Source organism: Carassius gibelio, chromosome B4 (genome assembly GCF_023724105.1).
Source record: "Carassius gibelio isolate Cgi1373 ecotype wild population from Czech Republic chromosome B4, carGib1.2-hapl.c, whole genome shotgun sequence".
Classification (NCBI taxonomy): Eukaryota; Metazoa; Chordata; class Actinopteri; order Cypriniformes; family Cyprinidae; genus Carassius; species Carassius gibelio.
In genome coordinates, this window is record NC_068399.1 from 16,257,111 (window position 1) to 16,281,536 (window position 24,426).

At 37.8% G+C, this 24,426-nt stretch overlaps 1 protein-coding gene and 1 long non-coding RNA gene across 6 annotated transcripts; one reads left to right on the forward strand and one right to left on the reverse strand.

Moving 5' to 3' along the window:
* Positions 1-9: 9 nt before the first annotated feature.
* Positions 10-14,064, reverse strand: LOC127956742 (inosine-5'-monophosphate dehydrogenase 1b). Of its 4 annotated transcripts, none has more exons than XM_052554915.1 (16): positions 13,820-14,064; positions 9,808-9,906; positions 9,663-9,737; positions 6,729-6,777; positions 4,789-4,890; positions 4,632-4,706; positions 4,313-4,519; positions 4,052-4,139; positions 3,724-3,923; positions 3,417-3,507; positions 3,234-3,329; positions 2,404-2,547; positions 2,183-2,327; positions 1,826-1,969; positions 1,656-1,739; positions 10-1,557 (listed from the first exon to the last, which is right to left on the reverse strand). In XM_052554915.1, exons 1-16 carry the CDS (start codon positions 14,023-14,025, stop codon positions 1,536-1,538), a joined length of 1,827 nt encoding a protein of 608 aa, XP_052410875.1. In that variant the 5' UTR covers positions 14,026-14,064; the 3' UTR covers positions 10-1,535. The 4 variants fall into 4 exon arrangements, with proteins under 4 accessions (XP_052410875.1, XP_052410877.1, XP_052410876.1 ...); XM_052554917.1 differs by lacking the exon at positions 13,820-14,064 and adding an exon at positions 11,684-11,923; XM_052554916.1 differs by lacking the exon at positions 9,663-9,737 and having other exon boundaries at positions 13,820-14,049.
* On the forward strand, positions 10,594-18,493 carry LOC127956743 (uncharacterized). Of its 2 annotated transcripts, XR_008153627.1 has the most exons (3): positions 10,594-10,661; positions 17,426-17,596; positions 17,755-18,493. It is a non-coding gene; the product is annotated as an uncharacterized LOC127956743 (long non-coding RNA). The 2 variants fall into 2 exon arrangements; XR_008153628.1 differs by lacking the exon at positions 10,594-10,661 and having other exon boundaries at positions 16,103-17,596.
* Positions 18,494-24,426: the final 5,933 nt, after the last annotated feature.

Consider the following 24,426-nt stretch of genomic DNA (forward strand, 5'->3'; position numbering starts at 1 on the left):
CAATCCAAGTAACAGATTAAGTACTTTTATTTATTTTTTTAAACAATATTGAATAGGATATGCAACCTCAGTTGAGTACACTGTGGTAAACAGACTTGGCTCTTGAGTTGTCAGAGACCGTGACTGTGGGAAAAGCAACACACTAACAAAAACATCCAGTTGATGTAAAGGATGCAAAGGGTGTCTTTGTACATTGTTATTCTGAGAATTTTGTACAGCTTGAATAATCGTCCACATATTTAATGCTAAGATATAAAATAAAAAAACTTCTAGAAAAAAAAACTGCAAAACGCTAAACAAATAGTACTTAAATTGTATTACATAAACAGTAGTTTCAATACATATGGTTGACATGCTTCATTTGGCAGTGATAGATAAATGAAGCCACAGGATCTTGCGAGCATGAGTGGCATGTTTTGATTTAAGACGAATGTGTCCTTCATTTATTACACAATTCAAGGCATGTCACTGGTCCACCCAACACTGTAGGGGACATTTAGATGGACAAAAATATCCTGAGAGAAGACCAGGATACTCACAGCATTTATTTGGCTTTTATAGAAGATTAAATAGTCAAGTTAACAAAAATGCACTTGGCATTTATGTAAATAATAATAATAATAAAAAAGAATACTGCAGCATGCAAAAGAAAACGTTTCATACCTGTACAGCACTCAGTCACAACTGCATTAACCCAGATTCCATAATTATTATTCTTCTTTAAAATTCCTCATAGACTGCATTAAAAGTCACCCATAATAGACCTTGATGATCATCAAACCCTTCAGTATAACTTCCAGCTTTTGTCAAAAATACAATCCAGACACATTGGCATGACACTCTCAGAGCAACTACATATATCTACAGTAATCAGTTTTGGTATAATTATTTTCAGTATGAATCATACCCACAGTTACAGGATGCAGTAAGGTGGACGTAGAGAAACCTGACCCACCGAGATAATACAATAGACATTTAACTATCACAAAACTGACATTAATTTGCTATGTACCTCTGCCTTCTAAAATAAAAATATATCTCATAGCATCTTCAGTAGTCACAAATCTACTACAGAAAAGACTGCCTCAAGTACAGCCAAAGAACTTGATTTCAAGGCAGCTAACATTTTGCAGGTGGATATAGACACTGATGCTGCCTTTAAAAAAATATTCAAGAGAACAACATGGTTGAAGAATCAGTTTGGGAGGGGAAAAGGCTTTCAAGAATATTCGCTGCAAATGCTGCCTTGTTTCTGCCAGTCTGCTCATAAACACAGCTGCAAAAACACACAAACAAGCAGCTTTTCAGTAACCCTGATGCTCCCTTGAGTGCAACTGCCATGTTTGTGGGGACTGAATTAGTTTGTGGTCCTGCTCTCAAACTCATTTAATACTTCTCTTCTCCATATCTCACTGTGGTTGTCGTGCCAGAGGAACGGTGAAGAGCGGAGAACGGGTTCTGGCAGGGTGGGGTAAGTTCTAGGAATTGTCTGAGGTGTTTGGTCGCTGTTTCCCATCCGTGTTCTGCATGCTCCATTAGTAAAGACGTTTCTCATAACTATGGAGACAAAAGACAATAGTTTTGAGATAGTGAAACCCATCCTAGCTTTGACATATTAAGGTAGTGTTGAGCACTGGCGCCCTCTAGTGACTCACGAGTGAAGTCCATGCACGCCACCCTCCACCTGAGCAGACATGGTCCGCTTCTCGAACTTCAGCTCTCCGGAATACATCATGGACCTGAATGCGCACACAAAAACAGTGTAGGAATTTTCAAAGTGTTTAAAAAAAGCCAAATGCCCAATAAAACACCAAAACATGCCTACCGAAGCACAGAGAGGCTTTTTGCACCAATGTCTTGGCAGCCGTGTTGGATTCCAGCGATGAGGTATGGGACAAATTTATGGATGGAGCCTTTGTCCTGCACTGAGCCCGACACTCCCTGAGCCACCTTCACCTTATCGCCCTCGCTGCCAAGAGAGCCAATCAGCAAAGAAGATTAGGTCATGTGACGATAATAATAATAAATCATTATATGCTGCATACTGGGTCACATACTATTCTTTTAGAATACAGTGTATGCAGCACACTATTCAGTAAGGGTTTCATTCTGAACACAGCAATTGGCTTCCAACTGCTGAATAATTTATCAGTGTAGTACATAAACAGAAACTACTGTGTACCTGAAGTATCGTTTCTGGCTGCTGGCGTTTTTCTCCATAGCGTCTAGTGAGCCCATGCCTCTGTATTTCTTCAGCCGCACCCCATCAGAAAAGAAATATTCGCCCGGAGCTTCTGTGGTGGCGGCCAACAGAGATCCCATCATAACTGCAGACAGAAAGCACTCGTTTCATGTAAATGGCCATGTATTTCATGTTCAACAGTGCACTATAACAACAATCACCTGTCGATGCCCCCAGGGACAGTGCCTTCACCACATGGCCGACCGTCTGGATGCCCCCATCTGCGATGACAGGCACACCAAACCTCCGAGCGTACTCTGCCACCTTGTACACGGAGGTACCCTGAGGCCGTCCACATGCCATGACTACAGGGATCAGGAATGGACACACGTCAGGCTTTATGATTGGTTAACGTGTGAAAGGAATAGTGCAACATAACAGGGAGTACACAACTGTATATTGTGTTTGTGAAACACAGGGATGCAAACATGCCACCCTTATAGATACGATGCTTGAAACGTGACACGGTGTTCGTTTACACACAAGCAGCTTATAAGTTCTGTGTTTCGAGTGGCTCGGTTTGCAGTGAATGCAGCTCCACATGAATTCCATGTCTGCAAGTGCGGAGAGATTTGGTCTCTCATATTGCGCATTTGAAAATGCAACACAGCCCAACCATCTTCTCAAATTTATAAATGAGAATAATTTATAAATCTGGGGTCCACAAAAGAACTCCCTGCTGTTAATGTTTGAAAGCCAAAAAAAAAAAAAAGATATATTATTAAATAACGTTACATTATTACTTATATTAAAATAATTGTCATTTAATTGTAATTTAATTGTAAAGTGTAATTTAATTTCTTTTTTAAATATTAATACTATTAAAAAATAAGACCAAAATAGGGTGATTTCTTTTACATCCTTATGCTTAAATCGACTGTAAATCCACATTTTAAAACCTATGCTCTCATAGCACCCTGAGGCTCTGCCCATTTGCGTCCCTGGCAATATATGGATACTTTATTGACTGTGTGTGAGATTGAGTCCCAACCTTCCTGTGTGATGCAGATAGAACCACAGCCCATTCCCACTCTCAACGCATCCGCCCCTGCGTCGATCAGGTTCTTCCCCTGAGCAGCTGTAACCACTACAGAGAGAGAGAGACAGAGACTGAGGTTAGAGAACCAGAGTGAGCAACTGGGAAGTATCTGATAGTATTTCAATCCATATTTACCATTCCCTCCCACAACCTGCAGATCTGGGTACTTCTGCTTGATGTAATGGATCATGTTAATCTGGTATACAGAATTGCCTTGCGACGAATCCTGAAAAACAAATAAAGTCCTCAGTATTGCTGATGCTAGTGGGACTTACCTCACACTTCACCTTTAATAGAAGAACAACTCAAAACAGTTTATGACAGTTATAGGCCTGCATGAAACTGATCTTGGAGATAAGCTCCCTCAAGCAACATCTGCTTTCAGTTTTCAAAACCAAAGACTGACAGTTCCTTTAGAACAACCGCAGTGGCTTTGACCTACCAAAACCACTACATCCACCCCAGACTGCATGAGCAGGTCCAGACGGTATTTATCGTCTTCACGGGTGCCGATGGCAGCACCACACAGCAGCTGTTTGCGGGAGTCTTTGGAGGCCAGAGGATAGTCCCTGTTCTTCTTCAGGTCTGTGCGGGCTATTATGGCCACCAGTTCATCCTTGTCATTAACAATGGGCAGTTTACCTGTCGAGGAAATGAAGAAAACTCTATGAGACCTTTTAGAATTGTTAAACACTGTATTCTATAGTGGGTGACAGGGGACTGAAACTAAAATAATTTGATGACTGTAATCTGTGTTTAAGTGTTCTTACCTTTTTTGCTGCGTTGCAGGATGTCATTGGCTTCTTTAAGTGTGACACCAGCCGGAGCGACTACAAGATCCTCTCTTTTAGTCATCGCCTGGAAAACAAGTACAGATGAGAACAGCCATAAGGGTACAGCACCCCATTTAATTTATGTTATATATAAATATATTTAATATATAAACAAACATTTCTTAAATGTATACATGCTTGTGTGCATGGCTTTACATCAACACCCGCCAAATATACCCGTCAACACTCCCGTCTTACCTCCTCGAGGGGTTTGTTATGATCTTTCTCAGACAGGAAATCGATGTCCCGTGATGTAACGATGCCGACCAGTTTGCTGCCCATCTTGCCCGTCTCAGTTATGGGGATTCCAGAGAATCCGTGTCGAACTTTTGCTTCAAGTACATCACCTACAGTGTGATGAGGACTCAGGACCACTGGATCAGTGATGAAACCCTGTTCAAACCTCTGCAGGCACAAACACACAGTCCTTGACATCAAATATTAACAGGTACCAACACACGCTTACACTCACAGAAGACCTGGCATGAAACGTTTGTGAAGGCTGGCGCAGTCTTACCTTCACTTTGCGCACCTCGTTGGCCTGAAACTCTGGTGTGCAATTATGGTGAATGATGCCAATTCCTCCCATCAGCTGAGCAACAAGTCAGAAACATTCATATGAATTATTGACAGAAGTTCAGTCTAATCAAAAAGAGGATTTAAGAGGTACTCACTGCCATGGCAATGGCCATTGAGGATTCGGTAACAGTATCCATAGGAGAGGAGATGAGTGGGGTCTTTAGTGTGATCTTCTTGGTCAATGCTGAGGTCAGGTCCTACATAAAAGATCATAGAAAATGGTTAAAAAATATTTCCGATAATAAAATTTCAGGCCAAAAAGGAGTGTATTTTGACTATGTAGTTCCATGTCTGGCCAATAGAGGCAGAAGAGTATCAATAACTGCTGTTCCTATCAGGAATATTAACAGGAAAATTATGCCTAGTGCTAACATTTTTGTGTGATAAAAACATAACTGTTTTTGGTCCAAAGAGACAATAATAATAAAATAAATAAAACACTTCTATTCAAAAGTTTGAGTAAGATTGAATGCAGTTATTCAGCAAGGACACATTCAATTGATCAAAAGTGACAGTAAAGACACTTATTGCAAATTATTTTTGCTGTTCTTCTGTGTTTTGAATTAAAGAATTCAAAAAAAAAAAAAAAAAAAAAAAAAAGATTCACGGATTCCATACAAATTTTAAGCAACGTACAAAGCAAACATTAATAAGAAAAGCTTATTAAACAGCAAATCAGGCATATTAAACATATATTTGGAGAATCATATGATGCTAAAAATTGGAGTAATGGTTGCTGAAAATTCAACTTTGTCATACCTTAAAACAACTATTTTAAAATGATAATAATATTTAACAATATTGCAGTTTATTATTAATTAAAAAGAAATGAAATATGCAGTCAGCCTTGGTAAGCATAAGAGAAGAGACTTCCTTCAGATACACTTACTAACCCTAAACTTTTAAAAGAACTAACTAATTCAAAGAATATCACATTTAAGCATGTGCATGTGGGTAAGTGTGCATGTAAATCAAAATAATAAAAATAATAAAATTGGGTGGGTGGGTAGAAGTGGTTAAGATGGAGTGACAGTGAAGGCCGTGACCTTCATTTGTACACCAGCGCTGAGAAGTGTTCCTCTAAGACGGATAAGCTCACAAACATTCCCTTCACAACCTTCACCTTGCCTAAGTTCCCAAAATACGCTTTTGCATACACACCACTGGGGGAAAGTGGCCTCCTGGGAAAACAGACACCACAGTGGGAAATTTCCCAAATCTATGGTTTGGGAAAAGTCAAGACACGAACATTAAAGCTGTTATTAAACCAGCCTACACAAACCCAAACAGGAGTTTCAGTTTCAATACTGGTCACACTCGCTGTAGTTTTGGGTTTTGAGCTTCGACCTCATTTAATTCCTTATTATACACAATACAGGGATTTCAAAAGCCCTACTGTGCGCCAAAGGCAATAAAAAGAAAACAAAAAGACAATACAGCAGAATATCCAAAGTTCATTATATTTTAATATCTGCTAGTGAACACAATTCAAATTAAGGGGAGAAAAAGCAGCTGGTTTAGGAGTAAATTGATGCACATTTAAAACTGCTGAATTAAGTATTACGAAGTCAAATAAGATCACAAAAAGTGAAGTGCTACATTTCACAATTAAGGAAAATCCCTGTGGTATTTATTATATATATTATTAAATTGTAATATATTGTATGTATAAAATACATAATTCAAAATTATCACAACGTCTTATTTTAATTGTTGGATACAGTAACTTTTGTAATGGTGGTACAGATATTTGATGGATTAAAAAAATAGACACTTTTTATATTAAGTTATATTTAAGTTATATTATTAAAGAAAATATAACACTAAAACATTACTTTGTGTAAAAAAAATAATAATAAAAAAAAATCTTGAAAAGAAAAGAGCAATAAAGCCTGTGAGAAATGAAACAAAGGAGACAGCCGTTTAGCTAAAAATAGTAAGTCCAGAGAAAACACAGATGGGTTGTTTAAACCAACACGTCATTGTGAAAACAAACCCAATGAGTGAATGAAAGTGTGGAGGATAGACGACTCACCACTTCATCTGAGGTGAAGTCAATGAAGCCAGGCAAGATCAGGAAGTCACTGCAAAGAGACACAGAAATAAAACTATCATTGACCAAGAATCAAGTCATATAAATATGTCTTCATGTTTGTCCATTTTTAGCATTTGCATAAATTCAAAGATGCAAAGACATGGAGTAAAATGTTGAATAACTTCCATTTGATTTTATAGGGAGAGGAGGCGGTAGTTCAAGCATAATGAAAACCTGATGCTGACTGCTGGATGTATGTGACCTTAAATCACGAGGAGCTCTAAAATAAGTGTAGTTTTTGAGGTGAGCTTGAGGAACGTCGGAGGCCCAGGCACATTCTGACATGTTCTCATTTACATGAAACAAACCTTCACCGGCCTACTGAAATCCACCGATACGTGCTATATAAATCCTGCTGACTTACTAGCAAGAACCAGAGAAAAAAAAAAGCTCCTCATACAGACGAAACATATATGATTGGCAGATGAGTGCTAATAAAAAAAAAAAAATTTAGAGAGAGAAAATACGAAGGATTCTGAATAGGTTATGTATACGTAAAAATAAAGGGAGAGACAGAGGCAACTTGAAGGACATAAACATATTTTCTCATTTTGTGGTGGGCTAAATAAGGAGTTTGTGTCGGCTGGAACAGGGCAGAGTTCCTCTGCGCCCACATGAGCAGCACACAGCCCCGAAACAACAACACAGGGTGAGAACATCAAAAAATAAATGAAAGCCCAAATAAATGAGGGCAAAACAACAGTTGTCCTGATTAAATGTGCTAGAGTCCAGATCCAAGAATTGTTTGACTGGCATAAATATTGCAGGGAGCAATAGCGGTTACACCTCATTCTCCTGAAGTGACACCAAGAAATAAAAGCTCTTATGCATGTTAATCAGATTATTTGTCCCAACAAGCCACAATGAAATTGACTTTTTTTCCAGTGAATGCAATGGCCCTGCCCACAATGAAATTAGATTTGTTCAAAATCCTGCTTCGCATAACTTCATACTAACCATTAGATATGTTCTGAAAGGTTGTGATTAAGTAGTCTTGCTTTGTTACTTTATGTGTGTTTACGTACCTAAATAATGCCTTGAATGCACATTTTAGCATCTATAATCAGTTAATGAACTCACTGCTGACTTTCAGCTCTACAGTCTCTCTGGTGGAACAATAAGTCTCAGTTTTAGATGACTCAGACTGTAGACGTCACTAGACTCAAAGACAGTACAGACTGAAACCCAGTCTACCTCCAAATGTGCCAAAAATCATCAGACTCGCAGACTACAGCTTTATTCCAGCCATCTTTGAAATAATCCAGGTAACATGGTGATCCACTGAACCCTACATTTAAAAATGTTTTTTTATTATTTTTATGAATTTTAAACCACATGCTAATTGTTCAGCTATATGGTTTCAGTGAGCAGTTGCTCTGACTGAATCGGATCCGTAATCCACTTGCGGTTTCAGTTTGAATGCAGTATCTCCTTATCCATACTTCCCCTCCTAACTCATGCTATTTTATTTATTTTTTTATTCAAAATCATTAGTGAAGCCATTCTGCCTCACTGAACTTTGATTTATTCTCTGTTTGAGAAAAAAACAAACAAACAGGGTAACACTCTTTCACAGACAAAAAAAAAAAGCCTACAAGTATTTAAGTTCTGAAATTTCATTTAAATTGAGTGCATACTTGAGCAAGATTCAATAAACAGGAGGCAAAAAAAAGTTAGCCACTGGGTGGAAATGTGAGGTTTTTCACTTGTAAGAGGGGTTGATTCATAAAGAATATTTGAGAAAACTATGTAACAAAAGCCCAAAGACCTACAAGGTTTGAAATGGGTTTTTAAATCAGATTTAATGCAGATCAAAAATGGTGCCTGTTGCAACGTTTTATTATCGTTTGAATAAAACAAAAAGGAAAGAAAGAAATTCCAGATTATGTGCATTTTAAAATGGTAAAAAACACTGACATTGCCTCGGTGTCAGCTAATGTTATAAATAGAGAAATTAGTTTGAATACTTATAAAGACCGAAATCTCATTCATCGCTCTGATAAAATAATCTTTCAAAAAACATACAACAAGCTGCAAAGTAACACCGGGGTGAGACATCATGTGTCATATGCCATATACTGTTCAGATACACAAGTGCATTACACAAATCAATTCAACACACACACACACACACCCGTGTCAGATTTATGCGTTTCCTCCATCCCTGTCTCTGTGTGTGTGTCTGTAGAAGAACACCCCCCCCCCACCCAACCGATACACACACACACACATGATGCCAGCGTGAGGAAAGTCATGCGGCCCACAATGCATCCCTACACGCTTTTCATTACAGATAAGACAGTTATACAGCTGGACCTCTCACCTTGTAATCTCAATCTTAAAGGCGATATGGTTCATGAACTCACCATGTCCTAATGTCCTAATGTCACCCGTCAGAACACAAGTCTACCATTAAAATGCATTATGGGTAAACAGAATGAAGACACATATGCATTGTCAAACATAACACACTTATTGGTCCACACTGTTCAAACATTGTCCCATCATTCTTCAAAAGATCTTCTGTTGTGTACCAAAAAAGAAAAAGTAAGCCACACAGGTTTAAAATGACAAGAATAAATGGGGACGATTTTTAGTTGTTTACCTAATTGTCCCTTTAAAAAAAAAAAAGTTTGATTTGGGTTTGTTTAAATCTATCATGCAAATTACTACATGTATAGAATTATATATCCTGGCTCAGCCAAGCTTATATAACATGGGGCATAGATTACGACTGAAATCTGAATTTTTTGATTGTCGCCTAACAGCAAGAACAGTAAATAGACCATCCAGACTGTATACAGCCGGAACGTTTGCGTCTCTTATTGAGCTCACTAGATGACGATGTCTTAAATAAAGGGCCATATTACTCACTTGTAAGTCATACCGTCCCCCATAGAGCAAAGCTCTTCCGCCGTGAGTCCGTCTGGGACAGACTGCTGTTCTGATCTGTAATGTGGATGCCCATTACATACACACAGTACACTACAGGGAGAGGAACCCAATGACAAGCACTTACTTGTAGGTGAGACCATCTCCAACTGAAAAGAGCTGCTGGGCAGACAGTCCGTCATCAGGGATATAGCCTGTTCCTCCACTTATCAGATAGTCTGCCATACTGGGAAAAGAAATACACAAACACAAGCTGTAAATAGCACAGTTCTCGTCGTAGCTAATCTGCAAAGCAAAGTCCAATCATCTCTGTATTTATATTGGAATTCTGTTTATAGTCTAAATAGAATTTCCACTTGAATTTCTCATCTTTCTGAATTTCCACTATATGTAAAAATGTTATTTTTTCCACAGGGGAATTTATTTTGAACAATCACTTAAAGACATACCAACTATGGGCTGCAGAGTTATTAATCAATTGTATATGCTTTTGTTGAAGCCATTTTTATTATTATTATCATCATTATTATTATTATCGTGTTTAACAGTTATGTTTAACAAAGCTGTCTAGTTGTAGTTTTCCTAAATGTGAAAACTACATTACCCATGATCCTGCAAAGCTAGCTCTACCAATCAGATAATCAAAACAAACAATCTTGTTGTTGTTGTAAATCAAGTTGTTGTAAATCAATCTAAAAAAAATTTATTATAACCTGAGAGCAGGGAGGGCAACAGCAAATTTCTACACAATATTTACTCAAAATTCACTACAAATTAACATCATCCATTGAGTAGGCCAATGGTGTCCAATCATGCCACAGGAGGGCCACCTTCCTGCAGAGTTGAGCTCCAGACCCAAACAAACACACCTGAACTCGCTAATCAGTCAAGATGTTTGAAGATACCACAAACCTCCAGAGACATATGTCGGAGATGAACTTTATCTCTTCACCTGAGGTGGCCCTCAGGAAACACTGGCAGGTAAGATTTTTGAAAACATTTTTAATCGAATATTTAAATAGATTACAATTTGAATAGACGTCTGCTTATATTTGGCCATTCTGTTTGATTGTGATGCATCCGTTTTATGGACTTTGTGCCAACGAGGTTGTCATTGCTTGAGTCTGGCTGATTCCAATAATATAAAAAAGGCTGATATTTGATTTTAATGTGGCTGCTTTTATAGACTGTCTGTACCAGTGGCTATGCCAGTGTTTTTATTGACATTGGCTGTGGTCGATAATCTAAGTGACCGAGGGCCTGTTTCATAAAACAAGTTAATCAAATAAGCCAGGTTTACTTCAGAAAGTCTGGCTTATTTTCAGTAGATGTGACTCAAAATAAGTCAGACTAACTGAAATAAACCTGGCTTGTTTGGTAAACTTGTTTTATGAAACAGGCCCTAAGTATCAGCTGATACTTGTTTTTAAATCTAACCTCAATCTTTTTTTCTGCTATGGAGGAAATGTTTATTTCAGGAAATGCATTTGTGATCTGTTTTACTTGAGTAAAAAGCACATTCAGTAGACTGGCGTTAACAGGAAGCCACGCATATGTCTGATAAACCACATGTCGCTACGCGTGGAATATCAGGAACAATGCGTTTAGGTTTCACGATGTAAACAATCACTCGATAACAAAAACGCTAAATGTAATAATGTAACGATCACAGCGCCGTGACCTACTAACATTATTCCATCTGCAACCGCGATGTTAACATTACCGAACTGACACGTCACGTGCACACAGACAGGCGTAAACCGGCAGAATTATTATATTTGTGTATTTTTGCATTACTCTTTGAATACAGTAAATTAATCTACAGACTCGCACTACTGGCCCAGTGACCTAGATTATGCACATTAATAAATGAAAGTCAGGGAAACCCGGAATCTCGGTCGAAATTAAAAGCAAACCTGGTGAAGATTTTCTTTGTTAGTGCTCCTCCTGCTTTACATTACTAAAATTCTTAACATGATACCGGAGTAAATGTAAATCCAAACCTTTTCTGTAGATGAGCACGCGTGTGTCTGGAGCTGATGCGCGTCGGATGGGAAACCCAGTTTACCGCTCTCTGTAGGAGAATGCGTTATCTGAAACCGGTTAACTTAGTTCATCTAAATGAGATCCTTCAGAGGGTCTCGTTTGAATTCGGGTTTTGTAATGAGTCTAGCTTTATGTAGAAAGCGAGGCAGACACAGAGCGCGCGCGTCATATCCTCAACAGCTCCACGTGGTGGCGGCACGGTTAACTCTTTCATTACCGCCACATGAGGGTGTATATTCAATATCTATATTTATACACTGTGTATGGGGGTGTCAAATAAAGATGCCCGAGACATTGAGAAAAATTGTGACATAGTTTGATATGGATTAATATGCCTGTCAAATTATTTAAAGGTAATATTTGTATTCATATGGGCTTAAAATGCACACTACTTTTAAATGCATGTGATATATAATAAACTAAAACGCTTCTTGAGTACAAGTGAATAAATCAAAGTGTTTTAATGCATTTCTTATTTTTAATGGAAGGTAAAAAAAAAGAGGGAGGGGGCTGGGGTAACATGTAAATGTTGGTTAGGCCACACTAACTATTTTTGTAAATTTTAATTAGACTTTTCATGTATAATCTGTTACACCTCATTTTTTGCTTAACTTAAAATTCAGAAATTGAAAACCTCTTTATCATAAGTTTGTATTCAAGTCACTGTCTAAATGAATTAATTTTTTTGTATTTTTAAGCATGATAAAGGAAGTTGTCAGTTTTGGCATAGTATTCTCTCTAAATTCCTGTCTCGTGAAGTCTTGAATAAATGCAAAAAAAGCCAATGACCCAATTACATAATGTTATAACCAGAGATTGGTAATTGTTAAGCACCACTCCTAGATTTAAAAGTCAGCCACAACCAATTACCTGATGCCAATTGCTGAAGAATGACTGTGCTTAGGCAAATTACAAATCCTCTCCATTGACTGGCCAGCACCTTGCCCACATGAAAGCCCAAACTAATTTTGACTAAAGTAGTCTTTTAATGTGCACATTACTCATTCTTTGGAGGGCAGAAAAGATACAGTTTTAATATGTTATAAAACGAGTAGCATCTTCGGCCATCCACTGAACTTTTTTGTAATGTCTACCGTATTCAAAATTTCCTCTATCCATATTCATATATCATTTGTTTAGACACTGCAATGTAGGTCCTTGTAAAAACTGAACAATTATAGCACTATAATGCAACTCGTGATCAAGTCTGGTGTGCTTTGCATTCCATTGATTAACATGGGTAGCCAACCATAAAAAAGCAATTTGTATACTCCAAATTTGTTGGCATGCCATTCAACAACTCAAATTATGAACTTTTTCATCAAAGCAACCAAAGGCTTAATCTTTTACTTTAAGTCTGACACCCCCAGGCAAAATTGTCGGAGGCAATGGTAATGTGAGCACATATTCCATGATTTCCCATGGAGCTTTTGGACCAGTGGGGCAAGATGGCAAGTACATGTCGGTTTGTAGCATTTATTTAGACAAGAGAGTGTGTATAAAAGTACAGACAATAATCATGGCTCAGTTTGCTAAGAATAGTAGCATGTATGTGTCAGAGGCAACAGCCGTTAAAAGCCCTGACCCTTGTCTCCCACCATCACAACAGAGGTGAAGCGGTTATATGTACCTCACCATATGTAGGTCAATGGACATGTGGGTCAGACTATCATCCTGCACCGGCAGCTAACTCAGTAATTTCTGTAATGCTGCTTTGCAATGATTTGTATCGTGAAAAGAGCTATACAAATTAACTTGGATTTAAATAAAACATTTGGACTTCACAGCCCACCGCATAGCCGGAGAAGACCTGATCTGCTATGCCCAGAATAGCTCTTTTAAATGTCAACTTTTGTTGACCCTGCATCAGATTTTAAGCCCTTCAATTAAACAAGCCTATTTTAACCCTTAAGCTTGATGGTTTTAAAGATTAGAGATTAGAGACCTACATTTAATTATAGCATGACAAGAGGGGATTTATATTCAAAGTTGAATGCTTTTAAGAAAAGTAACAGGCTCAGAAGAATATGTGATGCACAAATCTCGATGATAAAGAACAGGTAACATTTCTGACTTTGTAACCTTCGCCTCACCTGTCTGGAAAACCTGCTTGTAAACGTGTTGCCGTGTAGCGCTGGGCTGCAGACTCATGTCCGCGCACATGAGGAACCCCTGGGAAGCCATTGGGAGAACATGCAGTGTTGTTCACCATCTCGTGGTCCATCTCCTGTTCTTGGAAGTCCTCTGGAATGTTTTCCATCTCTGTTTTGTTTAGGGATATAGTCTGTGGACTGTTCATTTCCAAAACAAATCCAACCAGTCCAAGCCAGTTGTGGCCGAGTCTTGTGCAAATTCAAATGATGTTCTCTGAATCCTGTTCAAGATAGCACAATTATGGATCCAAGATTCAGATTCAAGAATGGAATGAAAATAAGTACGTAACTACGAAGGCTAAAGTGGTCTATCTAGCTGTTAATCCAGAGTTAAGCGGTTTCATTTCTCTAGGATCCTGTGGTTGGTTGTGTTTGACGAGGTGAGCGAAGAGCTTTGCTATGAGCTCATATAGCCAGGGCGAGTGAGTTCCCAGGAACTGTGAAGCCATGCTCTACGCACCTGCTCACATGGAGACCAAGGTGTCACCGTGGAGATCTTCCCACCTCTGAATCCCACTGGCGCCTGTGTGCGAAAGCACTGGAATAATAGGAGGACCGAAAACAAATTACAGACAAACTAGAGATAGTAAGAGAATGTTCAAGCCTGAGGGAGTTGCATACTGGGACAGTGAGGAGATAGAAAGGAGTGTTTTGCGCTCACGCTCTCTCTCTTTGTGGCTTTAGCTGTGGTTCTGTCAAGAGCGCATGTCACTCACACAAAGAGGATTGGAGAATTAGACCTGGGGACCATTAAGATGAAAAAGTCACTACGACTCAGACTTCGTGTATATGTGTGTAGAGCCAACAGCTGCTGGAATTGAAGGCACAAAACAAACAAGATATTGCAAGCAAACCCAACAAACTAGCTGAAACGAACTCAAAACATTAATAAAATTACCAGAAAAAGTTGATGAAACAAACAAGCAAATAACTATTAAACAACCAAACAAAAAACTAGATAAATTATATTAAGCATAAAATAAAATAATTAATTATAACCTACATGGTAAAACAATAATATAAAACTAACATTTAAAATGTTGCTAGGGTGTTAATTGTGCTCGCTAGGTAGCGCAAGTTAAAATGGCCCACACTATATTTATATATACACTTACCCAAGTTCAAATAGCCCACTATATATATATATATATATATATATATATATATATATATATATATATATATATATATATATACTGTTTTTTTTTTTCGCATGCCAAACAAAAATCCTCCTATTGGTTTACAGCTTATTTTGAAGTATCCTTCATGTCTAGCACATGCTGAATATTTAGGGTTAAGTTTTTTTTTTTTCATAACTAATCAAGAGTCTTTAAATAAATATTCTTCACAATAGCAAGGCCACAGATTATGCGTCAAAACATATTGTCATTGAGTAGCTGATAAGTGCATTGTGCACTATAACTGAAGGCTTTCTTTTCGTTTATAGTTCATATTAAGCAGAAGCAGGTGGTTGCTGGTTTGAGACTAGCTTAAGCTGAAATCCTCTTAGACCTTATAAAAAAACAGTAGCTGACTATCTTCAAAACCACACATGCAAAACCTGTGTGTGGAAGATCATCGAAACTATGCAAAATAATTTATCTACATAGTCATCTCAAATATATAATGGATTTGTCATTTTGTCTGGTGAATCAAACATTTAATTTCTCTTGTGGTTACTATGACCATGATAAGGAATCTCATGCATATTTTGTGGGGAGTCCCATTCACTAGAGGGTCAAGCACATGACAGAGGTCCTCTCCTGACCCTCTGCTGCCTGCCTGTGTGTGTGTGTGTGTGTGTGTGTGTGTGTGTGTGCGCAGAAATTAAGGGAATTAGGCTGTGTGTGACTCTCACTCTCATCAGGTGAGCAGATGGTTTCAGTTTGACTTAAGGATAATGACAGTTTAAAACAAAGCTTTCCCGATTGAATGCAATACATTATTTTATTATTTATCCACATCTACCAACAGTACACTGCACTTCTTACAAAGACTTACAGTATATGAATGTATAAGCATATCACTGTATATACTATAACATTAATCAATTGCCATATTCATATACTATGGTATTTACATGGTATTGTCTTTGTACACCCCAAAAAAAAATGTTGGTACTGTTTTGGTTTCTGACCCCCCCCAACCCCCCCCCCACCCCCCCCCCCCCCCATCGACCATTTATGGTAATTTTAATAAACTAACATCCATTTCTCTCTTTCGGCCAGAAGAGAGCAGCAGAGACTTTTACATCTTCATATCTCTTCCATTTCGCAGTTTCCCATATCCTCTTGAGACCCTGGTTTTCCCATTAAAAAACCATGTCATCTATACACTATCTAATTTGCATGTGAATATTGTGTTGTGACGGCATGTAGAAATAAGTTTTCAGATTTTATTTCAGATTTTCATAAAATATTTCATAAGAATATAATTAATTTTCCTATTCAAATGCTTTGTCTCCCAAAATGTGTAATTTATCATGCTTTTAGTCCTTTTGTCCTCTACAGAGTTTGTGTATGAAATGACCGGTTTCATAACAGGAAGTTATTTGCTTTGAAACCCTAAAATTTTCCTGAGACGTTGTTTTTATGAAAAACAAATTAATCAGGGAAAAAAAAAAAAAATTTTTTTATCCCATTTCCATAAGGATGTACGTTAGGCCTACAATTTTATGGATCCATCCTCCATTTGGTAAAAAGCCCTGAATGTGCCCTTTACAGGACATCCAGATTAAACCTGTAACATATGATCTCGGTTGCCTATTGCCCTCTGAATAAATAAATTGCTAAACTTTTGAACTGCACACAAGCTCACCTACTGTTAATATTTTGTGAATACGAATGCTAATATTGAATATTTTGCGACTTTTACTTCATGGGTTTCTTTGGTACTTTCTGGTGACTCACAAAGAACATCCGGTTTCATTGTAATAAGCAAGTTTGTCATTAACCATCTACTTACTGGTTTTAGTAAAACGAGTTCGTTATTTGTGCTGACTTTAGATTTCAAATAGCTACAGGTTGGAAAATGGGAATTTGTGGAGCAGTCTATTTTCGCGAATCGGTTCTTTTGAACCGGTTCGAAAACAGCAATTCAGTGAAACCTTGAAGTTGCATGCCAACCGCCATTATTAAAATCTACAAGAAACAGCAATTCAGTGATCCTTTTACGTTATGGTGCAATTACGTCCATGCATCTATAGGAGTAATTCGTAACATTTTTCGTAGGGAAGTTTGTTGTAATGTGTCCCCGTTCATAAAAACATTAAAGTCCTTTAGGATATGCGTAAATAAAACTTTCCTACGGTCGTCGTAAACAACTTTAACATGTTTTCATCGTCTAATTAATGTGATGTTTCGCGATGTAAGTAAAAACATATATATAAACAACGAGATTTTGATTCGAGAAAAACGTAGACTGATTCGTACCGGCTTCAAGTGATTCGTAGAAATGATTCACTTCAAAACAAAAGCACGGTTCTTTCACATCGCGGGAATTTCTGCATGTTGTATGTTCTGAGTTTTGGAAACACCCACTTCACAGGAGGATTTGAATATGATGTCATGACATCAAAAGGAGAGCGGCACACAAGCACGGGCACAGCTGTAATAAATCCCTAAACAAGCAAGACAATCATCCCTCCTGGTAAGAAAGACGGATTTGTTTTCGCATATTTGGTCGTATTTGAGGAATTCCTTCTCAAAGTGACATTCGGTAAGTATTTATTCAGCAAACGCATTTTCCTTGCGAATATGAAACCTCAGTTTACACGAGGAATACAAATAAATAATTATATTCTTAAGCCAATGTGTGTTTTTAACTTCCGGTATTGATGGACGCGTGGCTCGTGTGTGCTTTTGTTCTTTATAAAGGACAGTCCTGGACATCCGCAGCGAAACATGACTGAACTCGGCTTTCTGAAGATCTGTTTAATCGGAACCGCGTTTTCCTTTCTGCTGGCTCTATTTGGGCTGGTTGATTCGGTCGGAGGTCTGATGTATCCTCAAGGACCAGACTGGGCAGACGACAGCTGGACAGAGAAGCTTCCCCCTGGGTCTTCATCACGGACATCTGTGGCTGCCAACAACACCAAGCGCCACGAGTCGAGGTGATCTTCTCAACTGCCATCGGTGGCAAGTCTCTAATTGCACTAGGAGAAATAATCCGTGCATTAATGTTACTGACCTACTAAAGCCTGCTGTGGAATTATTTCCTGCACTACACTACTGTGAGTCAGACATGAAGAACATCAAAAAGGGCTGATCATTCTACAAGCCATATGAGACGTCAATTCTTCCCACTCATTAGACATTTTACTTTGTTATTCTGGTTTCTGCAAAGAACTTGTCTGACTTCATAAGAAGAAAAGCTTGCAAGAGTAGAAAACAATATCTTCAGGAAAGATTGAAAGCTTAAAAATACTACAAACATGCTACATGATATGCTTGACTGCTAGAATCAAAATATTGAAATCCCCTTATGGTCAAAAATGTTTTATGTTTTTATTATGTGTGTTCCTTTTTTATATGAAGTCTAACACAATGTTTGCATAGATTTGTGTAACATGCTGTGTTCACCATTAAAACAAAAAACTGGCATTAGGCAGCAAAACGTTGTTTTGGTTCTGAAAGGGGGGGTCTGAAAGTTGTTACTAAAACTCACTGTTCTATATAAAACTTAATAAAATATATATACAGTTGCACTGGATATCACTATAAAAGAAAATTGGTTTTATGCACTACAAGTTTGCTAAAGTGTTTTAGTGTTTTGGTGTTTTAGTGTAGTGTTTTTTTTTTTTATGGCACACTTTCACTCTTTTCACTTTTTTCTGAGAGAGTTTTGTGACCAAAACTACACAAAATGGCAGGTGAAACTTATAGGGGTGTGTCTATACATGTTTAATAAAAGCTGGCCAGGTGAAAAACTGTGATTGGGAGTTATAGAAAATAGTAAAATGTTATGTATGGTCTTGATTTTTCCATGGAAATCCACTCCTCTTTACCGTGGCATTTTTCCACAGATAGTGACATGTTTTTGCAAAGCTGAAGTTGCATATTGGCAGCTTTGAAAAGAACCTTGACGTAGATGAATGTTATTGAGTAATATGATCTAGCCAAGCCTTATAAAAGCCACAGCCCCACTTTCTCATCAGAGAAGAAAGTTTTTGTTTTGTCTTTTTTTTTTTTCTGTAAATGGCTGATTTCAGCTTTTTCTTGTATTTGAATCTCACATCGTGTGAATTTATCCATACAGCTTTCTCTGTTTAGTTCGCTTTGACATCCGTACTAGTTTTTCACATTTTGTCACTATGTTCCCATTAAACTAGTGACTTTAGTTTACACAAGCTGAGTCATGGCATCAGGAAGAGATTAAGAACATCTTGTTCCTGAGATTACTCCTACAACCAAGATTGTTGGAGTGTACATTTATAAAAATGTAATCTGAACATCATATTTGTTTATTTGCTCATTTAAAGTACTAAGTGGAGAAAGACACTCAAAAAATTCAGTGGTGAAATACAGTATAAAGAAAATATAATCACTAAACAAAATATGGCAACATCTTTACATTTATTTTTATATATATATATATATATACAGTATTGTTCAAAATAATAGCAGTACAATGTGACTAACCAGAATAATCAAGGTTTTTAGTATATTTTTTATTGCTACGTGGCAAACAAGTTACCAGTAGGTTCAGTAGATTCTCAGAAAACAAACAAGACCCAGCATTCATGATATGCACGCTCTTAAGGCTGTGCAATTGGGCAATTAGTTGAAAGGGGTGTGTTCAAAAAAATAGCAGTGTCTACCTTTGACTGTACAAACTCAAAACTATTTTGTACAAACACTTTTTTTTTCTGGGATTTAGCAATCCTGTGAATCACTAAACTAATATTTAGTTGTATGACCACAGTTTTTTAAAACTGCTTGACATCTGTGTGGCATGGAGTCAACCAACTTGTGGCACCTCTCAGCTGTTATTCCACTCCATGATTCTTTAACAACATTCCACAATTCATTCACATTTCTTGGTTTTGCTTCAGAAACAGCATTTTTGATATCACCCCACAAGTTCTCAATTGGATTAAGGTCTGGAGATTGGGCTGGCCACTCCATAACATTAATTTTGTTGGTTTGGAACCAAGACTTTGCCCGTTTACTGGTGTGTTTTGGGTCATTGTCTTGTTGAAACAACCATTTCAAGGGCATGTCCTCTTCAGCATAGGGCAACATGACCTCTTCAAGTATTTTAACATATGCAAACTGATCCATGATCCCTGGTATGCGATAAATAGGCCCAACACCATAGTAGGAGAAACATGCCCATATCATGATGCTTGCACCTCCATGCTTCACTGTCTTCACTGTGTACTGTGGCTTGAATTCAGAGTTTGGGGGTCGTCTCACAAACTGCCTGTGGCCCTTGGACCCAAAAAGAACAATTTTACTCTCATCAGTCCACAAAATGTTCCTCCATTTCTCTTTAGGCCAGTTGATGTGTTCTTTGGCAAATTGTAACCTCTTCTGCACATGCCTTTTTTTTAACAGAGGGACTTTGCGGGGGATTCTTGAAAATAGATTAGCTTCACACAGACGTCTTCTAACTGTCACAGTACTTACAGGTAACTCCAGACTGTCTTTGATCATCCTGGAGGTGATCATTGGCCGAGCCTTTGCCATTCTGGTTATTCTTCTATCCATTTTGATGGTTGTCTTCCGTTTTCTTCCACGTCTCTCTGGTTTTGCTCTCCATTTTAAGGCATTGGAGATCATTTTAGCTGAACAGCCTATCATTTTTTTGCACCTCTTTATAGGTTTTCCCCTCTCTAATCAACTTTTTAATCAAAGTACGCTGTTCTTCTGAACAATGTCTTGAACGACCCATTTTCCTCAGCTTTCAAATGCATGTTCAACAAGTGTTGGCTTCATCCTTAAATAGGGGCCACCTGATTCACACCTGTTTCTTCACAAAATTGATGACCTCAGTGATTGAATGCCACACTGCTATTTTTTTGAACACACCCCTTTCAACTAATTCAACTAATTGCCCAATTGCACAGCCTTAAGAGCGTGCATATCATGAATGCTGGGTCTCATTTGTTTTCTGAGAATCTACTGAACCTACTGGTAACTTGTTTGCCACGTAGCAATAAAAAAATATACGAAAAACCTTGATTATTCTGGTTAGTCACATTGTACTGCTATTATTTTGAACAATACTGTATATATATCTATATCAGGTGCTTCTCAAATAAGAATGTTGTGGGAAAATAATTTATTTCAGTAATTCAACTCAAACTGTGTATTAAATTAAGTGCACACAGTAGTGTAGTTTAAGTCTTTGGTTCTTTTAATTTTGATGATTTTGGTTCACATTTAACAAAAACCCACCAATTCACTCAACGACATCTCAACATTTTTAGTGAATTATTGGCCTTCTGGAAAGTATGTAAAATTACTGTACATGTACTCCGTATTTGGTAGGGGCTCCTTTTGCTTTTATTACTGCCTCAATTCGGTGTGTCATGGAGGTGATCAGTTTGTGGCACTGCTGAGGTGGTATGGAAGCCCAGGTTTCTTTGACAGTGGCCTTCAGCTCATCTGCATTTTTTTGGTCACGAATTAGAATGTGGTGACAACTTAAGACACCTGAAAATGTTTCCTTAGCCTGGTCTAAGTTTGATTCACTATAGGCTACACAATTATGGGGAAGACAATCATTGACACCCTTCACAAGGAGGGTAAGCCACAAACATTCATTGCCAAAGAAGCTGGGTGTTCACAGAGTGCTGTATCCAAGCATGTTAACAGAAAGTTGAGTGGAAGAAAAAGATGCACAGCCAACAGCGAGAACCACAGCCTTATGAGGACTGTCAAGCAAAAGTGAACTTCACAAAGAATTGACTGAGGCTGGGGTCAAGGCATCAAAAGCCACCACACAACTGGCAGTTGTTGTATCCCTCTTCTTAAGCCACTCCTGAACCACAGACAGCATCAGAGGTGTCCTACCTGGGCCAAGGAGAAAAATAACTGAACTGTTGCAAAGTCCTCTTTTCAGATGAGAGCAAGTTTTGTATTTCATTTGAAACCAAGGTCCTAGAGTCTGGAGGAAGGGTGAAGAAGTTCATATAGCCCAAGTTTCTTGAAGTCCAGTGTTAAGTTTCCACAGTCTGTGATGAGTGGGGTGCAACGTTATCTGCTGGTGTTGGTCCATTGTGTTTTTGAAGATGCTGAATACATTTTCCAGCAGGATTTGGCACCGGCTCACACTGCCAAAAACACCAAAAGTTGGTTAAATGACCATGGTGTTGGTGTGCTTGACTGGCCAGCAAACTCACCAGACCTGAACCCCAAAGAGAATATAAGGGGTATTGTCAAGAGGAAAATGAGAAATGAGACCAAATAATGCAGATGAGCTGAAAGCCACTGTCAAAGAAACCTGGGCTTCCATACCACCTCAGCAGTGCCACAAACTGATCACCTCCATGCCACGCTGAATTGAAGCAGTAATTAAAGCAAAAGGAGCCCTTACCAAGTATTGAGTACATGTACGGTAAATCAACATACTTTCCAGAAGGCCAACAATTCACTTAAAATGTTTTTTTTTTTTTTTATTGGTCTTATGAAGTATTCTAATTTGTTGAGATAGTGAATTGGTGGGTTTTTGTTAAATGTGAGCCAAAATCATCACAAATAACAGAACCAAAGACTTGTGTGCACTTATTTAATACACGAGTATCACAATTTGAGTTGAATTACTGAAATAAACTTTTCCACGACATTCTAATTTACTGAGATGCACCGGTGTATATAAATATTTATTACAATATCCATAGAACCCTTCTATTACTCAAAAGGTTCCTTCTAGTAAAAAAAAATGTATTTGTTGCTTTTCACGTAAAGGAAAAAAAGGCTAATTTTAAAACTGTTCACTGAGAGGATCTGTGGGGAGCCCATAATGCTTTTTCTATGGCATCTCTGCTTAAACCCTTTTATGGATACTTAATATTTAATAGTGTGCATGCCATATATGTCTGCATTGGAATGCTAACAGACAGCTTTCACCAGGTATTGATTTCCTAATTTGTACTGCATATGAGTTGTTCCTGAAGGCTATATGAAGCAACAGCGCTCTCTCTTGGATAAGACTTGAACAGAAATACACACACACACACACACACACACACCTATAACAGAGTAAACTGCTCTAATGCTTCATGTGTTGATACTCTCACTCCATGTAACTCTCATTTATTTTTCATATGTAGCACATGGACGGTGACAACAAAGAATCTAATGACTTGTAATTGTTGTAAAGAAAACTTGAACGTCCACCCTAACAGGAAGATGTATCTAAGAATAGTTTCCACCCACCCACACACACAGATAGGAGTTCCTCTAGACGCTATTAGAAGAATTAGTTTCTCATACAATGGCTGGCCGTCTCAATACTATTCAGTTATTGTTATTACTTTAATATATAGCCATATGCAGTAAAACAATATGGTCTTTAAGTAGTTGTTTGGAAAAAGATGATCTTTATTGTCTACTCACATGGAAATTTGTTTTTGGCTCCACCCCACAAGATGGAAAATTACACAATGTACGTATCATTACAAACACAGGACCGAACTATTCATGCATATTGCAATCAGCCTCATGCAATGGCTTCCTCTTTTGGCTTTGTGCCCTGACATTTGAGAATAAGATGCAGTATAACAAAATAAAATACATTTGACATGAGTCCTAAGAGATAAAAGAATGTATCGATGTTTAAGTGTACAATAAAATACATGGTTCAAAATAACATCTTGATTAAAAAAAACTCATAATTACATAATTTTATTATACATTCAGCATGTTTGGGTGCAATTATGCTTATTTTCCTATTAGTTTTCCTATAACAAATGCCACTTAGAATTTGCATAAAAGCAAGGATTTGAGCAATTAAAAATGTTTATCCTGCCATATCCAAAATCTTCATTTCTACATCTGTAGACAGTAGTTTCAAAATTTCTGATAAATGAGACCTAAATGTTTTAAATACTGACATTTAACCAAATTTTTAGAGACCTTAACAGTTTTGAATGCAAATATAAAGCGCACCTTCCTCTTTTCCCTGTTTATGTCCACGTTTACTGGAATTGCACACTAATTACATAGGTTTTGTCACATTGCACCCAAATAAATGCTTACGAAAACCATTTCCTCAGTAGTACAGCCTATTAAACCGATTGTAACTCTATCCTTCACAAGCCTCAATTTCCTATGTGTTACATTAAATATGCTATCTAACTAAAGTGTATTTGCCTCATCACCCACAGACGTTCACAGTTCTGAAAGCAAATTTGTACATTGATTCCGCTTTTCTCTATTTAGTTCAGTGGTTCAGTCTCATATGATTTTCTCCCTTTCACCCAGTCGTTCCACAGCTGAGCCAAATGCTGATATAGCTTCGACATACTAATGTTGTCTCGTCTCTCACTTGCCCCATTTAGTGAGACCAGCATAACCGCACACTGGTCACTGATCCGCATC

Bases quoted from the DNA above. Each gene is read 5' to 3' on its own strand.
- LOC127956742 (XM_052554915.1), bottom strand. From the start codon at position 14,025: ATGAACAGTCCACAGACTATATCCCTAAACAAAACAGAGATGGAAAAC. The intron at 9,738-9,807 runs GTAAGTGCTTGT...TCCACATTACAG, and splicing joins GGAGATGGTCTCACCTACAA to ATCAGAACAGCAGTCTGTCC. The intron at 4,707-4,788 runs GTGAGTACCTCT...CTTGTTGCTCAG, and splicing joins CAATGGCCATTGCCATGGCA to CTGATGGGAGGAATTGGCAT.